Source organism: Prinia subflava, chromosome 10, assembly GCF_021018805.1.
Source record: "Prinia subflava isolate CZ2003 ecotype Zambia chromosome 10, Cam_Psub_1.2, whole genome shotgun sequence".
Classification (NCBI taxonomy): Eukaryota; Metazoa; Chordata; class Aves; order Passeriformes; family Cisticolidae; genus Prinia; species Prinia subflava.
The window spans coordinates 30084154-30099879 of NC_086256.1; the positions used below are offsets into that span (position 1 = coordinate 30084154).

At 47.1% G+C, this 15726-nt stretch overlaps 1 protein-coding gene across 1 annotated transcript in view; it reads right to left on the bottom strand.

Moving 5' to 3' along the window:
* The window catches only part of NOTCH2 (notch receptor 2), an 83459-nt gene extending 69359 nt beyond the window's left edge, over positions 1-14100 (bottom strand). The window contains exons 1-2 of the mRNA XM_063406719.1: positions 13943-14100; positions 4425-4506 (exon numbers count right to left, since the gene is read on the bottom strand). Coding sequence (XP_063262789.1) covers positions 4425-4506; positions 13943-14024 — 164 coding nt within the window. The 5' untranslated portion in view covers positions 14025-14100. The remainder of the gene's footprint in view (positions 1-4424; positions 4507-13942) is intronic.
* Between the last annotated feature and the right edge of the window lie 1626 nt (positions 14101-15726).

The window sequence follows — 15726 nt, forward strand, 5'->3', positions numbered from 1 at the left end:
CACGGTGCCCCACGCAGCAACAGCAGCCACGGCCTGAACAGATAAGGTTTAGTTCAGCTTTTTTCGCCCATCAGGGCTCGGAGGAGCTTGTGGTGCACACAGGTAACTCACAATAAAAAATTACGACTGAAAATCACTATTCTGTTCCCAGAATCTAAGCTTACAGTGTGTGTACTCTCCCCTTTCTCCCCTGCCCTGGTCCCAAGGGTCTCCTTTAACTTCTGAAAGGAGACAGAAAGAAACAGAAAAGGGCAGACCATTCTCAGAAAGGGACAACTTCTCAACTTCTGCATTTAGCCTCTTCTGGAAAACTCTCAGACCTCATCCTGCTAAAAGGTCTCCTATGGGTATTCCCCATTCACTAGCCTAGGAGTGATTAGTCTCTCGAGACAGATCCTAAGCAGATATCAGCTGCAGTCTCAGAAGCAGCTCTGTGGTCTTGGATCTTGCCTTCAGCCCCAGAAGTCCACTTAAATCCAACTTAAAATTCACTTATGAAGATCCATCTTGAAGGAAAGGTAGGTCAAAAACCTTGCATGGGAGTTGAAGTTACTGGTAGCCAGAGTTAGGATAGAAGCCCCTTACTGCCATGCCATTGCTGCTTTGAGTTCAGCATTTTTTGGAGGTCCTCCTGGTGCCGGTCTACACATAAGATGCAGAAACTGTATCACGTGATGTAAATAGTGCACAAACTTCAGCCCACAGGGAGAGAAACACTGCTCACTGAAGAGGCAGAGGTACATAAATCTGTGCAAACCCTGGCTGCTCGGGGCATGAAAGGATGTGCTGAAGGAGACTGTGCTTTTGGCACTCCAGTGTCCCCATTTGACTAAGCACACCTCTGAGGTTTTTTACACCATCGGGAGTAACAGAGGACCTTGGTGTTAAAGCAGTGCTTGGTTTCACAGAGGTACAGCTATCCCTTCTGGATACACAAATTGCAACAGTCTTAAGGTCAAAAATTCAGTTGCCAAAGCCTGCCAAGTGCAAGAAGTAGCAATGGCCAGTTTCCTCCCTAAACCTCGCAGTACCCCATGTCAACTCCCTTCTCACTTCTGCTTCTCTCCCTGGCACAGCCTTGCTTCTGCTCCCTGCCACTGGGTGGGAAGTTGGGAGAGGCCACAGCTGCGGAACACGGGGAAATCAGTTAAGAGACTCTCTGCTGCAGGGCCCTGCCCCATTCCAAGCAGAGGTACTGCCCACTCCTGCATCCACCTGCAGCAAAGCAGATCCTTGTGCTCAGACAACAGCAGGCAGCGATGCCAAAATCTCTGCTCTGCTTGTCCTTGAAACAGCTCCCTGTGCCCACACCTTCCTTCCCAGCCTGCTGCAACTGCAGAAAGGCTGCAAGTTCACAGCACTGTCCCATGGACTCTTCCTAACTACTGCTTCCCAGTCATCCAGCAGCAGGGAGACAAGAAATCGCTTTGCTGTGATAGTCACAATCAGCATTAAGCAACGAAGAACTGTCACCCTGCTTCTCTTTGGATACTGGAGGATACAAGGTTCCTTTCACGTTTGACACCTCAGTGTGTAAAAGGCTCCCTGGAGATGGTTTGAGGGGAAAAAAAAAACCCCACCCATCACAACAACAAAACACCCATCACACTGCAAAGCAAAGCCAAACTCCAAACTGAAGCTGCCTTTTGTCAAAGCAGGACCCAGAAAGCTTGGAAGGATGATTCCCCTTCACTGCTGCTGCAGATACAGACATATGCTGTGGAATAAGGCCTGCATCCTCACCATAAGAGTCACTGAATGAGTGTAGAACAGAGCTCTCACACACAAAAAAAATCTGGCTTTGGAAGACGCAAACACAGGAATGTGTAATTTTCTAAATATAAAATCAAGGTCAGAGGAGGTCAGTAACTTTATCGAGCAGTGGCACAGAATGACAGCCATGGGCCAGCAGCGTCACCAGGGGAACAGAGCTCCTCAAAGGGCGCTCGCAAGAGCAATCTGATAACGCTCCAACCCCGGCCTCCTCACCAGAGCCACAATCACTGTTCCCATAACAGACGCCAGATACGCCATCATGAAGGTTTCTTAGCAGAAAAACAGCTTTCTCTCTCAATGGAGTAGATGCTACAGGACTTTCAGACAAAGGAAGCTGCTTCAGCAATATGCTGCCATCCACTGCTGAGCCAAATACCTAGACTAGGTGTTTTGTTATCAGTGCTTACTCATATCTTATCACATTTGGTTATTGCTGAGGCAGGCTCTCCCTCAGCAGTTCACCTAGGAGACAGCAAGACTGACGGGATGGCCTCACCACACACACTACAACAAACACCTCAGCCAAGAGGAGATACAGAAAGAGGAAGAGAGCATGTTATAATAACTTATTGCCCAGCAGAGGAAGTACTGCAGATAACTTTAAGAAAGTGGAAGGGGTGGAGATGCTGCTAATCATTGAGAGATCCTGCAGACTTAGAAGCCAAGCCACTTGCTTCAGTAATTAATTCAGTTTCCTGAGCAAAACATTTTCAGCCTCACAACCATCAAAAATTCAGAAAGTAATTTAGGTTACTAAACCGAAGAGAAAGTTCCCCTATTCAGAGTTCCTCATAGTGCAGGAAAGAAAAAAAAAAAAGTTTAAACCAAAACAGGATGCTAAGCATCAGCCTGCTAAAGGTAGAGACTGCACAACTGAGGTGGGTTTTGCTACTTTTTTCCTTCCTTTCTGCAAAAAATGTGTTCTTGAGCCAGCTAAAAGACACTTACTAATCTGTGTATACAGCTCTTTGTTAGCCTTTCCAGTTAATGTGGCACCTGCAAAGGAACTGAGCTGTTTCTTGAAGGAGGGGTTGGCTTAAAACCTGCAAGAACACTTTGCACAACAAGGAGAAGGCAACATTATTATTATAAATGTGTGCTAAAAAAATGTAACAGTGGTCAAAGCTGCCATTGTAATGAGGGAAATGCGTCAAGATCTGGACTGCTCTACAAACAGCGCAGAAGTTAATCAGATGAACCAACCTAGGCTGTAAAAAACAATTGTTGAGATATGGTTGAGAGGAAAATGCAAGTTGGAGAAAATGTCCTGGGGAAGGTAAAAGCAGCACCAACATCAATACCAGTCTTGTTTATTACCTTTATGGTGACCTACATACTTTGGCTCCAGATTAACCTGCTTAAGTACACATCAGAAAGACCTACAAAAAAACACCTATTTCTTGTTTCAGTCTTAAAATACAAGTGAAAAGCAGGAAAAGTTCCTGCTCTCTTTTCAGAAGGGCAGCTTCTTTAAGCTGACATCAATATAAAAGCATGAAAAGGAAAAGAATAGGAAGCAGCAAGAGTTAGAAATCTTAAAAGAAACTTACAGGGAATAACAAGTTATATATTTACTTTTCTGTGGCCTTTCTGTACATCAGCTATTGATCTGAACCCAATGAGAACCTCAAATTAGATTATGATTCCCCCTTTGTGTGCCACAGGTGGAGTTTAAGTACATTGAGCTCTATGTACCACATTAATAGAGAACTAAAGGTTGTGGTTAGGGAAGATGGAGATGTAAAGAACTGCAGAGCAGAGCTCTGTGTTAGCCAAGCTAAATCAACAGGAGAAAATCTACTAATATTTGAAGAATGCTGGCACTAAGATAATGTCTTAGCATGCTAGAAAATGACACAACTTGAACTGATGAAGTAAACAACCTTTAGAAAACAATCTGATTACTGCAGACATAGTAAACTAACCCAGCCAAACAAACAGGATTCATCTTTTGGCAAAATATCATTTCATTAAAAAAAAAATCTAACTACTGCTGTTTGAAAGGTGAACTGCATTTAAATAGAAGTGATATTCTCCAGATAACACACACCCTGCCAGAGCTCCTGCTGATGAGCTTCCCATGCAGCAACAAAGTGAAGATGGGTGTCAACATTTATCAAAATCAATTTACATGATGCAAACAAATGTGGATGCTTGGCTGGGGGGGTTGTTAGTGTGATTTAGCAACTTATAGGTATTACTTGCTCTCAAGCAGTAGAAGGGAATTGGCACACTTCAGAGTGCAGAATAGTTCTGAAAAACCTCAAAAATATTTAAATTGAGGTTGGAGGTCTAGAAGGTAAAGCGAGCTACAAGATGGAGAGCAAGTTTCAACTTAGCTTGTGGGTCTGGAAGCAAGGTACAGAGTTTACCTCTGTGATGGGTTTGGCCTCAGTTCTGAACCTAGTGCAAAGAAATCCAGCTGACAACATCCAAACCCAAATGCTGAACAAGAATCCCAGATTTCTTTTATTACAAAAAGCTAGCACACAAGAACTAATGTATTATAAAGAAACATCGACTGTGATAAAACTTATGCTGAAAGAACCCAGTAAGGAAATCTTAAAAATTCACATTTCCTTTCTGGTTAAGGTCCTGAAAGAAAGAAAAATGGGTAATTAAATTGATTAGAAATTAAACCAACTTACTTGCAATATCCTGTACCATTTTGATATGGAATGCACTTTCCCTCATTAACACATGGCTTGGAGTCATCCATACACTGCAGAGCTGAAAGAAAAGAAAACAGCCATCAAACCCATAGCCACAATACATGTCAGGTCAAAGCTTCATTAGCGTATTCAGGGGAATGGAAATTTTATAGGACTGGAACAAAAACAAAGACACTATCACATAGTTTAATTTCACCTCTGGCAGCTTCAAAAGACCCAGACTGAAAGAGGAATCAAATACAGATTTGTTCATCAGGCAACCAAATCTTTCCAGAATTTCTTTAAGGTAGGTTTTCAAGGCAAAGCATGCAGTAATTTCAGCAAGCTCCAAAGACAATCATGTCAGCACCTGCGTACTCGGGTTAAGTGTCCTCAGTTAGTACTTTCTGATCAAAATTCTGGACTGAAATTCTCTGGAACACAAAGTAGCTACTCCTAAGCCTTCTTCCAGAATATGTTGTCTCAAATCCTTTCCTTCTTTTTTACTGTCTCTAGGGGTACCCAGCACTGAAACTTGGGCATCTGTCCCTCATGAGCTAACATGTGGAATGTCACCAGCAATCCAGAATTTGCTGCAATGTGTACTGTTGTGGGCCTCTGATTTCAGACAGGATCGTCTTTGCAACTGAGTAGAAAACACGGGAGCTGTTAACAACTTTCAGCAAAGAATTTGCTATTTCTAAGGCGATGTTCTGTAACTCAAATTTGACGTTTCTGTTACTGTGTTTCTAAAAAGGCATTAAGCATAACACAGCTCAGGGCCAGTCAGTTTTTATCCAAGTCTACTGGAAGCTCTAGTAAGGTCTGTCCTGGTGGAACCTCCAGCTCTGCCAAGTGCTTTTCCCTTCACAGGGACCCAGAGCAGCACTCAGCCCGTGGCTGTTTCCAAAGTGACCAGAAGGGTGAGAACTGTGGAAACTGCAGGAGCAGAGGTCACTCAGGAACCACAAAAATGGAGCCATTCCACCTAGACCACAGCCTGCCATTTGAATAGCACCGAACTACCAGATAAAGCTCTCAGAACCAGATCAGCTGGGTCCTGTCCTGAACTTACCCACAGACCAAGAAGTCACAAATTCTCCTCAGCCTCATGTTCTGTCTCGTGGCCCCAAACTCACACTTCCATGCCTTTATGGATTCCCTTTCCACAACCTCATTGCATTTGGGAAAGTGTTTAACCAAGTTTAACTGAAGGCACCTAAAGGCATCGGTAATATCCAACCACCTGAACTGCCCACTTGTCAGCCAGCTGTTGTAGGGTTGACTATCCCCACCGGTTTTTTTTAAGGATGGTCTTCCTTTACTCAAGTGGCACTAAATTTTCAATACAAACTCAGCAAGGGGCATCAGGGAAAACTGCTCCAAACCACCACTGAGGTCGATATGCTGGTGATGAGGGAATGGGACTCAGAGGAGTTAACACAGCAGTCCCACAAAGCTCTCCCTGCAACCCAACCAAATTCAATCCAGCAAGTGGACATCTTGGAACAGACTGCAGTTCTGCTGTCCAGGGCTTGAAGTGTTATTTCTCAATAACCCTGGAGCACATAAACAGGTCACACGCACTACGAGACACTATAGGAACGTTTCACGCTTGCAATCCCTGTAGAGAATAAGTTAAATTAAACCCAGTTCCCCTGAAAATTATCAGTGTTTCCCACAATACAAGTATGCTTGTTGCTGTTAACTTGATTTCTGAAAAAGGGGCACTTGGATGGCGCTGCTTCTGCAGAGCTCTCAGGAAATGAACAAAATTCCACTCTGAGCCCCTTTCAGATAACCCCTGAGGTCAGGGTTACTAAGCGACAGAAATATTAACACGGATTTCGCATGGCATTCCCCCCCACAGGGGCAGAAACACTTAGGCTGACTTGCACCTGTCTGACAATTTCTACCCCATTTAACCACAACGTCCACACGGCTTTGACTCCAAACTTCATCTGCTGCTGTCTAACACTGCAGCAGCTTGTTTTCACAGCAAAGATTAGCTCTAGTTAGCAGGGCTCGGTTACACCGTGTCCAAGAGAAATGGCTCCGTATCCAAGGGAAAGTGTCGGGATTCCGACAGCTCCCAGCACCCAGGCTACTCCCGGGAGATGGAGGAGGGTAAAAGTGAGCCGTGACACGTTTCAGAAAGCCAGGAGGGGAACCAGCCTTGGTATTCTCATCTCACCACCTTGAATTTCCATTCTTTTCACACCAATCAAGCCAGTGAAGCAAATACTCAGAGGATTATTTCTTTTGTGCTCGTGCTTCCAAACACAATTTTGTAATCTCGTCGAGTACCCACGTCCCCAGTGAGAACTGAGCAGCCAGTTGATTTTGTAACCCACATAGTAAAAGCTTAACCAGCACTTGGCCAAAAACACCTTCCAGCACAGCCACATGGAGGGGAACAAGAGGCTGATGGCTCTCAGGATCACAGTGAGGAACCCAGTGAAGGATTCCAATTTGGTTTGCTAGGCCAAATACAGACACAGCAGAGAGGCTTTAGCAAAGTAATGTTAATTTTCCTCGGGTTTTTGACAAATTATTCCCGCCTTGAACTGCTGTTTAGAAGGTCATTAAACTACTACCAGCCATTAGAGTTCTTCCACAGAGACAATGAGACAATAAACTTTTAAATGTATATTTTGTCTATAGTAATTCAGAAGTGAAAGAAGCTAAGAAAACAAATACAAAAATACATTGTTCTTTTTCAGCTTTAGACTGAATGGATATACTCTGAAATGCAACTAAAGCTGAAGTGAATGTAAATGTAGCCATATTCTATATTAAAATAAGTATTAAAGAGTCATCTGACTTCTCTTGGAAAAAAAAGAAATCACAAGGGAAATAGAAGACTACAGTTCTCACAGTAAAATTAGCATTTCTGTGCACAAAGCACGGTCTTCCTGTATTTCACTATATCTTCCATAAAAATTTCACAACACATGCAAAACCAAGGCATTTCAACATGAATCACTTCAAAAGCTACTTCTCTGCTACTCTACCATGTTGTGATCAAGAGCCAAAAGTGCCAGAAACTACCTTCTACCTCAGCCAGTATAAAAAGTTTGTTTTGCTACATGCATTGTGTGAACTGGAAATACTCTGGTGTGTACAGCATGAGAGAAGGCAGCCTTGTCTTGCCTTGAAAAGATAAAGTCACTTTTCTAGAAGCCATATTTAGACAGCATCAGCCCACTGTCAAGGCTCTGACAGCAGCTTTCAACAGTTTTCTTCTGTGTTTAACACAAACAGAAATGGTGAATTGTTGGGTGGCTTTCTGGGCTTGCTATAGCCCGGCAAAACCACCGACACTGCCAGAAGTTGAGTTAGCCTCATGAATTTTAGACATATTACAGAGATATTGGGAAGACACCCCCTGGTATTCAAAAAACTGATTTCTCATGGAGAGGCCAGGCCATTCCAGAAAGGAGTACCCGATTTCTAGCAGTCACTGCAGCCAAGGTTGAAGGACTTCTCAGCAAAGGGCCCTTGAGTGCAGGCAAGATGAACACTTTAAGTCATACTACTCAGCCTGGAGTCCATACCAACCCTTGCACAAATCTGCATTGAGAAGCAATCTCTAACCTGATATTTAGCATCCTACCAAGTATTTTCCAAGGCCAGAGGGAAAACCAGGTAACGACTGGTGTAAAATGAGCATAAGATACACTGTAGGGAATGCTGTGATTTTTGACATCTAAATCCAAAGCTCACAACTGGGGCACAATTATGCCTAAATTTGATTTTTCTTTTAGGTGAAAGAGACAGTTAAAATCTAGGGGAAAAGAAAAGTTTTGTTTCTGCCTCAGTGTTCTTTACGATGCCAAGATGATCTGGATGTTGTGATTTGGTTCCCACACTTCATCTGCCTACTGCAAATTCAAATATTTTCTGGGCTATAAAATTAAAAGAAATAGTGTAGGATTAAGATCAGAAGCTGTGTCAGAGTCCAGCTTTTAAGAGAACTTTGCTATAGGAGAATTAAGCCAGATAACCAGAGCAAGCCTGAAAGGGCTTTGTTGTAACTACCCAAAGGAAAGTAATGCCAATAAATGCCTTGCCCACAAGTTCAGAAAAAGTCAAGCAGAAATAGATATGAAAAACACCAAAACAATTAATGCTGTGAGAAAGAGACATTATAAAGCTGATTTTGTAACTTTGTGGTCAATTATCCTGCATCTCTCTCCTGCGGGAGGTGCTCTGACCAGAGGTTTTATTTTACATAAGGGGAGAGCAATGTCCTGGCAGAGAACACAGCTGAGCTGCTGCTACAGCGTTCTCCTTGGGAGGACACTACATGTGCCTCTCTCCTCTTTCTGTCCACAAGTGTTTCATTATGTTCATAGAAACTCAGTATCAGAACTGAGACCTTTGTCCTACGTGGTTAAAGCTTGCCCATAGGTTCAAAAGCTTTTTTGTGGGAGTGGGTGGAAAACAACCTACTTGAACGTAGAAAAAAAGTCAAGCTAAAAACTCATTTAAGACTAGACAAAAAATAAAGGACAAAATAGGTTTCTATAACCTTTATGCAGTCAGTGAATTTTCTGTCTCGATTGAGATTCATGAGAAGCAGCCTGTCAGTTCAACTGTGCGACCCATTATGTATGAACGGAGAGGAGGAAAAAGGATTTGAAGCCCTCAAACAACAGCAACACAAGATGCATGGAAAATCCCATGCTCAGGGATGCTTGTCAGAGGTGGATCAGCTCTGAAGGGGACGACCATCAGCACAGCCAGAAACACCAGTTACACAACAAATCAAGGGGGTCTCAAATTCCAAGGGAGAGAAAGACAGCTGCTGATTCCCTTCAGGAAAAACAGAGCGTGAAAAAAGCAGTTAATGCTGGAACATGAGGGACATTCTGCAGGAAGGTCCTCGATGTGCAGAAAGGGACAAAATGCTTCCACAGCAGCACAACACAACTGCTGGAAGAGCTGGTAAGGAGTAAGCAGCACCGTACATATGGAGAGAATACCCAAAGATAACCAAATTTTGGAGGAAAACCACAAAGGACTAATTACGCTGTTCACTAACCTCAAGAGATTACAGCTCCAATGAGATTATATAGCAGGGAAGAAACCACTAGTAAATACCAGCTAGCTGAAAAGAGGAAAATAGCTGCCTTTTTTTTTTGTCTGAGGAACAGCTCATCCTATGGCAGGCACGTGGAGGGGGAAGGAAGCAACTGGTAAAAATCCTTTCTGTGAAAAAGCAGTCAAGCCTTATGCTCAGCTCAGATTTAGAAACCATTAACATTTCGGGAGTTTAAACAGGCTGACCAGTTTGCACTTCACACACTGAGGGTAGTAGTTAAAGGCAAAGCTTGTCTACAGGGCATGGAAAAAGTCTGTAAAGTGAATTGCTTTAATCAGATTAAGACATCTCCACTGTTTTTACACACAAAAGCCTGAAATCAATTGGATAATGCAAGACTCATCAACTGAGAAGCTAAGCAGAGCTCAGAGAAGTGTGAGGGCACTCAACCAACACCCTGTACCATATGGGAGAGAAAACTTTAATATCTAAACTGGTTTCCTTCACTAATGCTCTAGACAAGTACAAAAAATTTTTGAAAAGAAAATATTTAAGTGGATTTCGGAAGAACAAGCTTGTAAACATGAAGAAATTCTGCTTTAGAAATTTGTCAGGTTTTTATTTTTTAATTTGAGGATGCCAATGACAAATCTGACTACATGAAGTTGTCAGACATGCAGAAGCCCACGCCCTGCCATCATCTGGTTCAAATCTCTCTCCCAAACACCTAGGACCAGCAAAAACTTATTAACCCTCCTGAGAACAGAGCTGAGAACCATCCTGTAGATTCACAGGTAGAGTTGAAGTCTTTCATCGTTGGGGTCTTAGATCCAGGAAGATACAGGAACGCTGATATTTCTATCAGATGCAGCTACAGTTCATGTGACACCGCTGCTGCTGAATAACTATCAGTAAAAACTCACATTGTAATAGATACTGAATTTAGGATAAACTTGTAACACAGTTTGAAACGCCGTAAGTCACCATTATCCTCCATCTCCCCACACAGCTACTGTTCTCTGCCTTCCCCCCTTTGCAGTTTTCCAAACAAAGCCAAAATGCCTAAAATCCAGAACTGCAACATAAAGCACTTAGTTAGGAGGGGAAAAAAAAGTTTTCAACAAAAAAATGTAGGGAAGGCAATTAAAGAGCTGAAGAGGTATTGGTGTTTCCATGGCAATCTGGCAGGCGGGAGCCATGCTCGCCTCTTCTCCCAAGTCTTCCGTCATTCTGCAGCACTAAATCTTTATTAATTTGAACGTTAAGCATGTCTGCCCGTGCAGAAATGTTATCCCACCGCTTGTGCCGAGCAGCGCTCCCGCAGCCATGCAGGGTGATGTCAGAGAGACGAGAGGAAGGCTTGCTGCATGGAACAAACAGCAGACGCCCGTGCCATTTTGAGATACAAAGCTCTTTTTTCATCCCCATGGCAGTCTAAAAAAAGGACATGTGCCCTAGGAACAGACTATTTTCTAAACAGAACGAGCGATTATTTCTGCAGATCTCAGATGACCCTGCTTAAAATGATATAAGCACTACTTCTGCTAGATAAGCCCTGGACTTCTGTTGGCAGGACAATTTCAAAGCGAATTCAGAGAAACCGAGGACATGAAAAGCCCACAAAAGGACTTTTTAACACGTGCTTATGAAAACTCTTTTTCCTGCAAGGTGGATGATGTTTCCCTAAGGTGTCCCAAAGGGGGGACGACAATAATCACTGCAGCAATGCTTCACTGAAGAGTCATTAGCCAAGAGTACAAACTCAAAGGAAACGATGTTCCACCTGGAGCTACTGATTTAACCACTTGGTTTTGATGCTAAGTAAGATAGATTCCCCGAAGAAACCAGAGTCCTGCTGCCAGAGTCCTGCCACCGCTTTTCCACCTACTCCTCGACCTGGGTCCAAAGTCCAGCCACCCATACCCTCTCACGGCACAGACACCAGTTTTGGAAATGGGAGAACCAGAACAGCATCTATTGCAGGGAATCACCCACTTATTGCAACAGCAGCAAATAAAAAAGGGAGGGAAGTAGCTGTGTAAGATGACAAAAACCCAACCCATTCACTGAAAGAGATTCAAATGCCACCAGAGGCGTGAGTCCTCCTTTCCCAAGGATTCAATTCCTGAGAATATGAGCAGGAGGATCTTCACGTATTTATAATCTGACTAAGTGATGCCCTGCAGGAAGTGATGTGAGTTAGCCAGATTCTCATAACGCTCCCTTTTGAAAGTATAAATCGGCATCTTTGATAAGAACAAATTTGATAGATGGCAACACCTTCAAAAAATCAAGTCAAACTTGCTCTCCCATAAGCAAATCCATATCAAGCAGACCGGCACCGTCAGCGTTATCTGAAGTCCTCCAGATTTCACCGAGTGAATACTGAACAACTCAAACTGCGGTCCCCCCAGCAAAGCACCCATTAAAAATGAGTTGTAACCTGTCAGAAACCCGGGCTGGCAGGCAGCAGCAGCCTGGTGAGGCAGAGCACCAGAGTTAATGACAGCGGGTAATTAGGGTGGGCTTGACGGCCGGGATCCCTCTGCCTCACCAGAAGAGAAGGGAATGGCTCACAGCAATTATCAGGTAAGTATCCTCACCAAAAGCGCAGGTGTTGCTGCCCCACCCCAGCTTACTGCACCTTCAACTGCAGCCCTTTGCAAAACTAAACTGGAAAAGCGGGTTGCTGCACCATGGGGCTTGCATGATGAGACAAGGCTGAGTAGTCCAAACCCTAGCGCTCCGTGCATCCAGGAGCCTCCTATTTATTGACCAAGAGGGCTGACAGCAGGTACCTGCCCTCTCTTGCACAAGAGCATCAAGCCAGTTGAACATGCACCCGAACATACCCTTTCGGTGACTTAATCTTTCCCTTTCCCATTAACTCCAGCCTCAGCTCCCACTCCCAGGGAGCGATGCTGACCAGATGCAGGTCAGGAGCTCGGAACAGGAGCCACTTTCAGCTGGATTTGTCGTCTCTGCCCACCAGCCTTTGTTCAGCGCCAGGAAGAAATTTCACCCACAAAGGCAAAAAATTTCGGCAGCATGGGAGGACCTCAACCACCTCAGGTGTGTGCGCCCGGGCAAGTGACAACAGGTGACACACAGCTACTCCTCTCAGCCCCTCAGGGAAAGGGCCAGCAATGAGCTGCTAAACTGTTCGTATGAAAGTACAGTTTCACTAAGTGGACACCACATTTAGTCTTCGCAAAATTAGTATTTTGCCGTCTTACTGGACTGTGTAAGCCATTTCCAGAAATGACAGTGCTAGCACAAGCCCATGCTACCACGAAAGCATATTTCTAGGACACCTACCACAAAAGACCCTTTAATTCTCCTTTTGAACAAACCTAGCCAAAACACATTTTTGTGAGACTTTTTTTTTTTTTAAACTCCAACCACCTTCTTTCAACATATTAGCAAAACTAAATCAGCTTCCAGAGGGGATTACTGGGAAAAAAAACCCCAACAACATTTCTCCCAGGAGGCAAATACTGACCATTTTTAATATGGCCATTTCAAAGTCAAACATCGATTGACTGACCCAACTACTCTGCATCCAAACCAGCTAGAAGTGGTTAAAACTCCGCATTCAACAATTTCCACTCCAAAACCATACTGAACAACAAAACTACTGAAAATACCAGTGCCTCGCTTGCTCATCCCTAAACAACTTCCACTAACAGTTTCTCCCATCTCCTACCACTATTCACAAGTCATCTGAAAAGCGATCCAACCTCTCAAGAGTAAAAAGAAGGAATGAGAAGGCACACATCAATGACTGCTGGTCCGCGATAGCTTTAACGCGGTACAAGACTGCACAAGCTTCACTGCGGGAGCAGGGGCTGCTGGAAATGCCATGAGATTTCCATCAGAACCCACCAGTCATGGCTATGAACCAGCGCTTCAGACAAGCTTCAAATATAATGCTAGCGCCAGCGTGCACGGGGGAGCGGTGACAAAAAGCGGCACTTCCCTCAGATGTGCACACATGGCTTTATCGCGCCCGGACTGATTAGCAGGAGGAGGAGGAGGACACGCAGAGATTCCCTCCGTGTGTGCAGGAATGTCCCCAACAAAGGTTCGGCGCGCAGGTATGCCAAGCGGCGGGCGCCGCACACCCTCTTCTCCCTCCTCGGACCCCCTTCCCCGCAGCTCCCCGGGACCAGCGCATCCCCCGCTGCCGCGCACGGGCAGCCCGGGGCGGCTTCCGCGGCTCCCCCGGGGCAGCGGCTCCGGGAGCGCCGCTCCCACGGGGCTCAGCCCGCCGCCCCCGCCCGCCGCGGGGGCCGCTCGCACACAGCGCCGGCGGCCCCGGGCCCCCCGCGCGATGCCACCCGGCCGCGGGTGCCCTTCCCGCGGGGGAGGCGACGCGGCCGTCGGCAGAGAGCGGCCGGTCCCCCCCGCGCCGCCCCTCGCTCGGCGCCCCGCCGCAGCCCGCCCCCCCGCGCCCCCCAGCACTCACCGGCGGCGGGCTCGGCGCGGCGGAGCACGGCCAGCACCAGGGCGAGGAGCGCGGCGAGCGCGGGCCCCGCTCCGCGGGCCATGGCCACGGCCGCTCCCGCCGCCACGGGCTCGGCGGAGGGATCTGGGCGCCCGCCCCGCGCGGAGGGACACGGCGCGCGCAACGCCCCCGCTTCCTCCGCCGCGCCGCGCCCCGCCCCGCGCGCGCCGCCGCCAGGGGGCGCCCGCCCCGCGGCCCTGAGGGGCGGGAACGGGGCGGGCACTGAGGGGCCGGGCCGTGGGGATGGGGACCAAGGGGAAATGGGGGCTGAGAGGGACCGGACCGTGGGGATAGGGACGATGGGGAAATGGAGAGTGAATGGGATGCACTGGGGATGGGGCCCCGAGGGGCTGAACGGTGGGGATGGGGGAAGATGGCATGGGAGGCAGTGGGGCTGGGAGCAGATGGCAGCAAGGGTGGGGGAATGGAGGGTGAGGGCAGCAGGACACGTTGTGCCCCAGCGGGGTGGTGGAGGTGGTGGCAGGTACCCACAGGAGAGGACAGCGAGGCTCTCCACAGCACTGCCCTTCGCTCAGATGTGGGGTGCAGGCAGCTGCTGGGCAGGGATCTGGAGTGTTCCCATCAGGATGGGAGATCCAAATCCAGCCTCGGCCGCCGAGGCTCACCCCGGTGAGCAGGGGAGCTTTTGGAGCAGATGGACAAGCTCACTGCCCCATGGCTCACCCCCACAGCTGCTGCTGCTGCAAAAGCCCGGGAGGAGACCTGTGTTCCCACGGAAAAGGTCTCAGGAGGACAGCAGCTGGATTCAGCCTCGAGATCCCTCCCAGTCCTCAGCTATCATTTAAAGCGTTAAAAATCCTTCTGCCCTGGCTCAGGCTCCGGAGGACTGAGAGCCCTTTGTGTGCAGTGCTGACACGGCAGCCTGGCCCGTGAAGGCAGGATTGTACTGGGTCTGGGGGAGAGAGGGGCAATGAATAAACCCCACTGTTTTCCCCCTGTAAGTCTCCAGAGCCCAGAGTTCCTCCCAAGGGTGAGGCTGGACAGTCAGTGCCGTAGCCCCATTATGATTTTTCCAGGTATTCCAGTGCAGCTTTTTGACGAGTCCCCCTCCATCCTGCACGGGTGCCAGAGCTTCCAGCTGCCTCTCCAACAGCTGCCTGTGGGCAGATGGTTGTGCCTCACAGCCATGAGGGCCATTCCGTGGGATTGCTCCTGGCACACCGCCCTCCCTGCAGCTCCTCACCTGCTGAGGTGGAGGCCAGACCCCCAGGATGCCCCAAAACTTCCCACATGTCAAATTATGGGGGGCACTGACCAGCACTTAAGTTAAAATGATGACAAAGGCAGGCTGGGAGTTTGAGGAGGGACAGACAGGGAATGTGACTACAACAAAAAGGGTTTGGGGATGCTCTCCTGAATGCAAATTCAGGATGAATTCTGGTGTTTCACCAAAAGCTGCCATTTCCAGCTCCCCTCAGTGCTGAGCATTACTTATCACCCTTGACCTTGAAGTGGCTCATCCTCTACTTTGTTTCACTTGGCCTGAGCACAAGCCTCGGAGCCCCAGCACAGGGACAGGATCCACAGCCTCCCTGGCACAGCTTTGGGAACCAGCAGCTCCAGCTGGCAGCTGAGGCTCAATGGAAGAATCCAGCCTGGAGGAGGGAAGGTGTCATTTCCCTCCTGCAGCTCTGGGGAACCTGCTGATTGCTCTTCTTTCTCCGCTCTGATCCTGCGCTCATGGGTGCACATGGACTAAGCTGCTCACAGAGAGAGCATCCCAT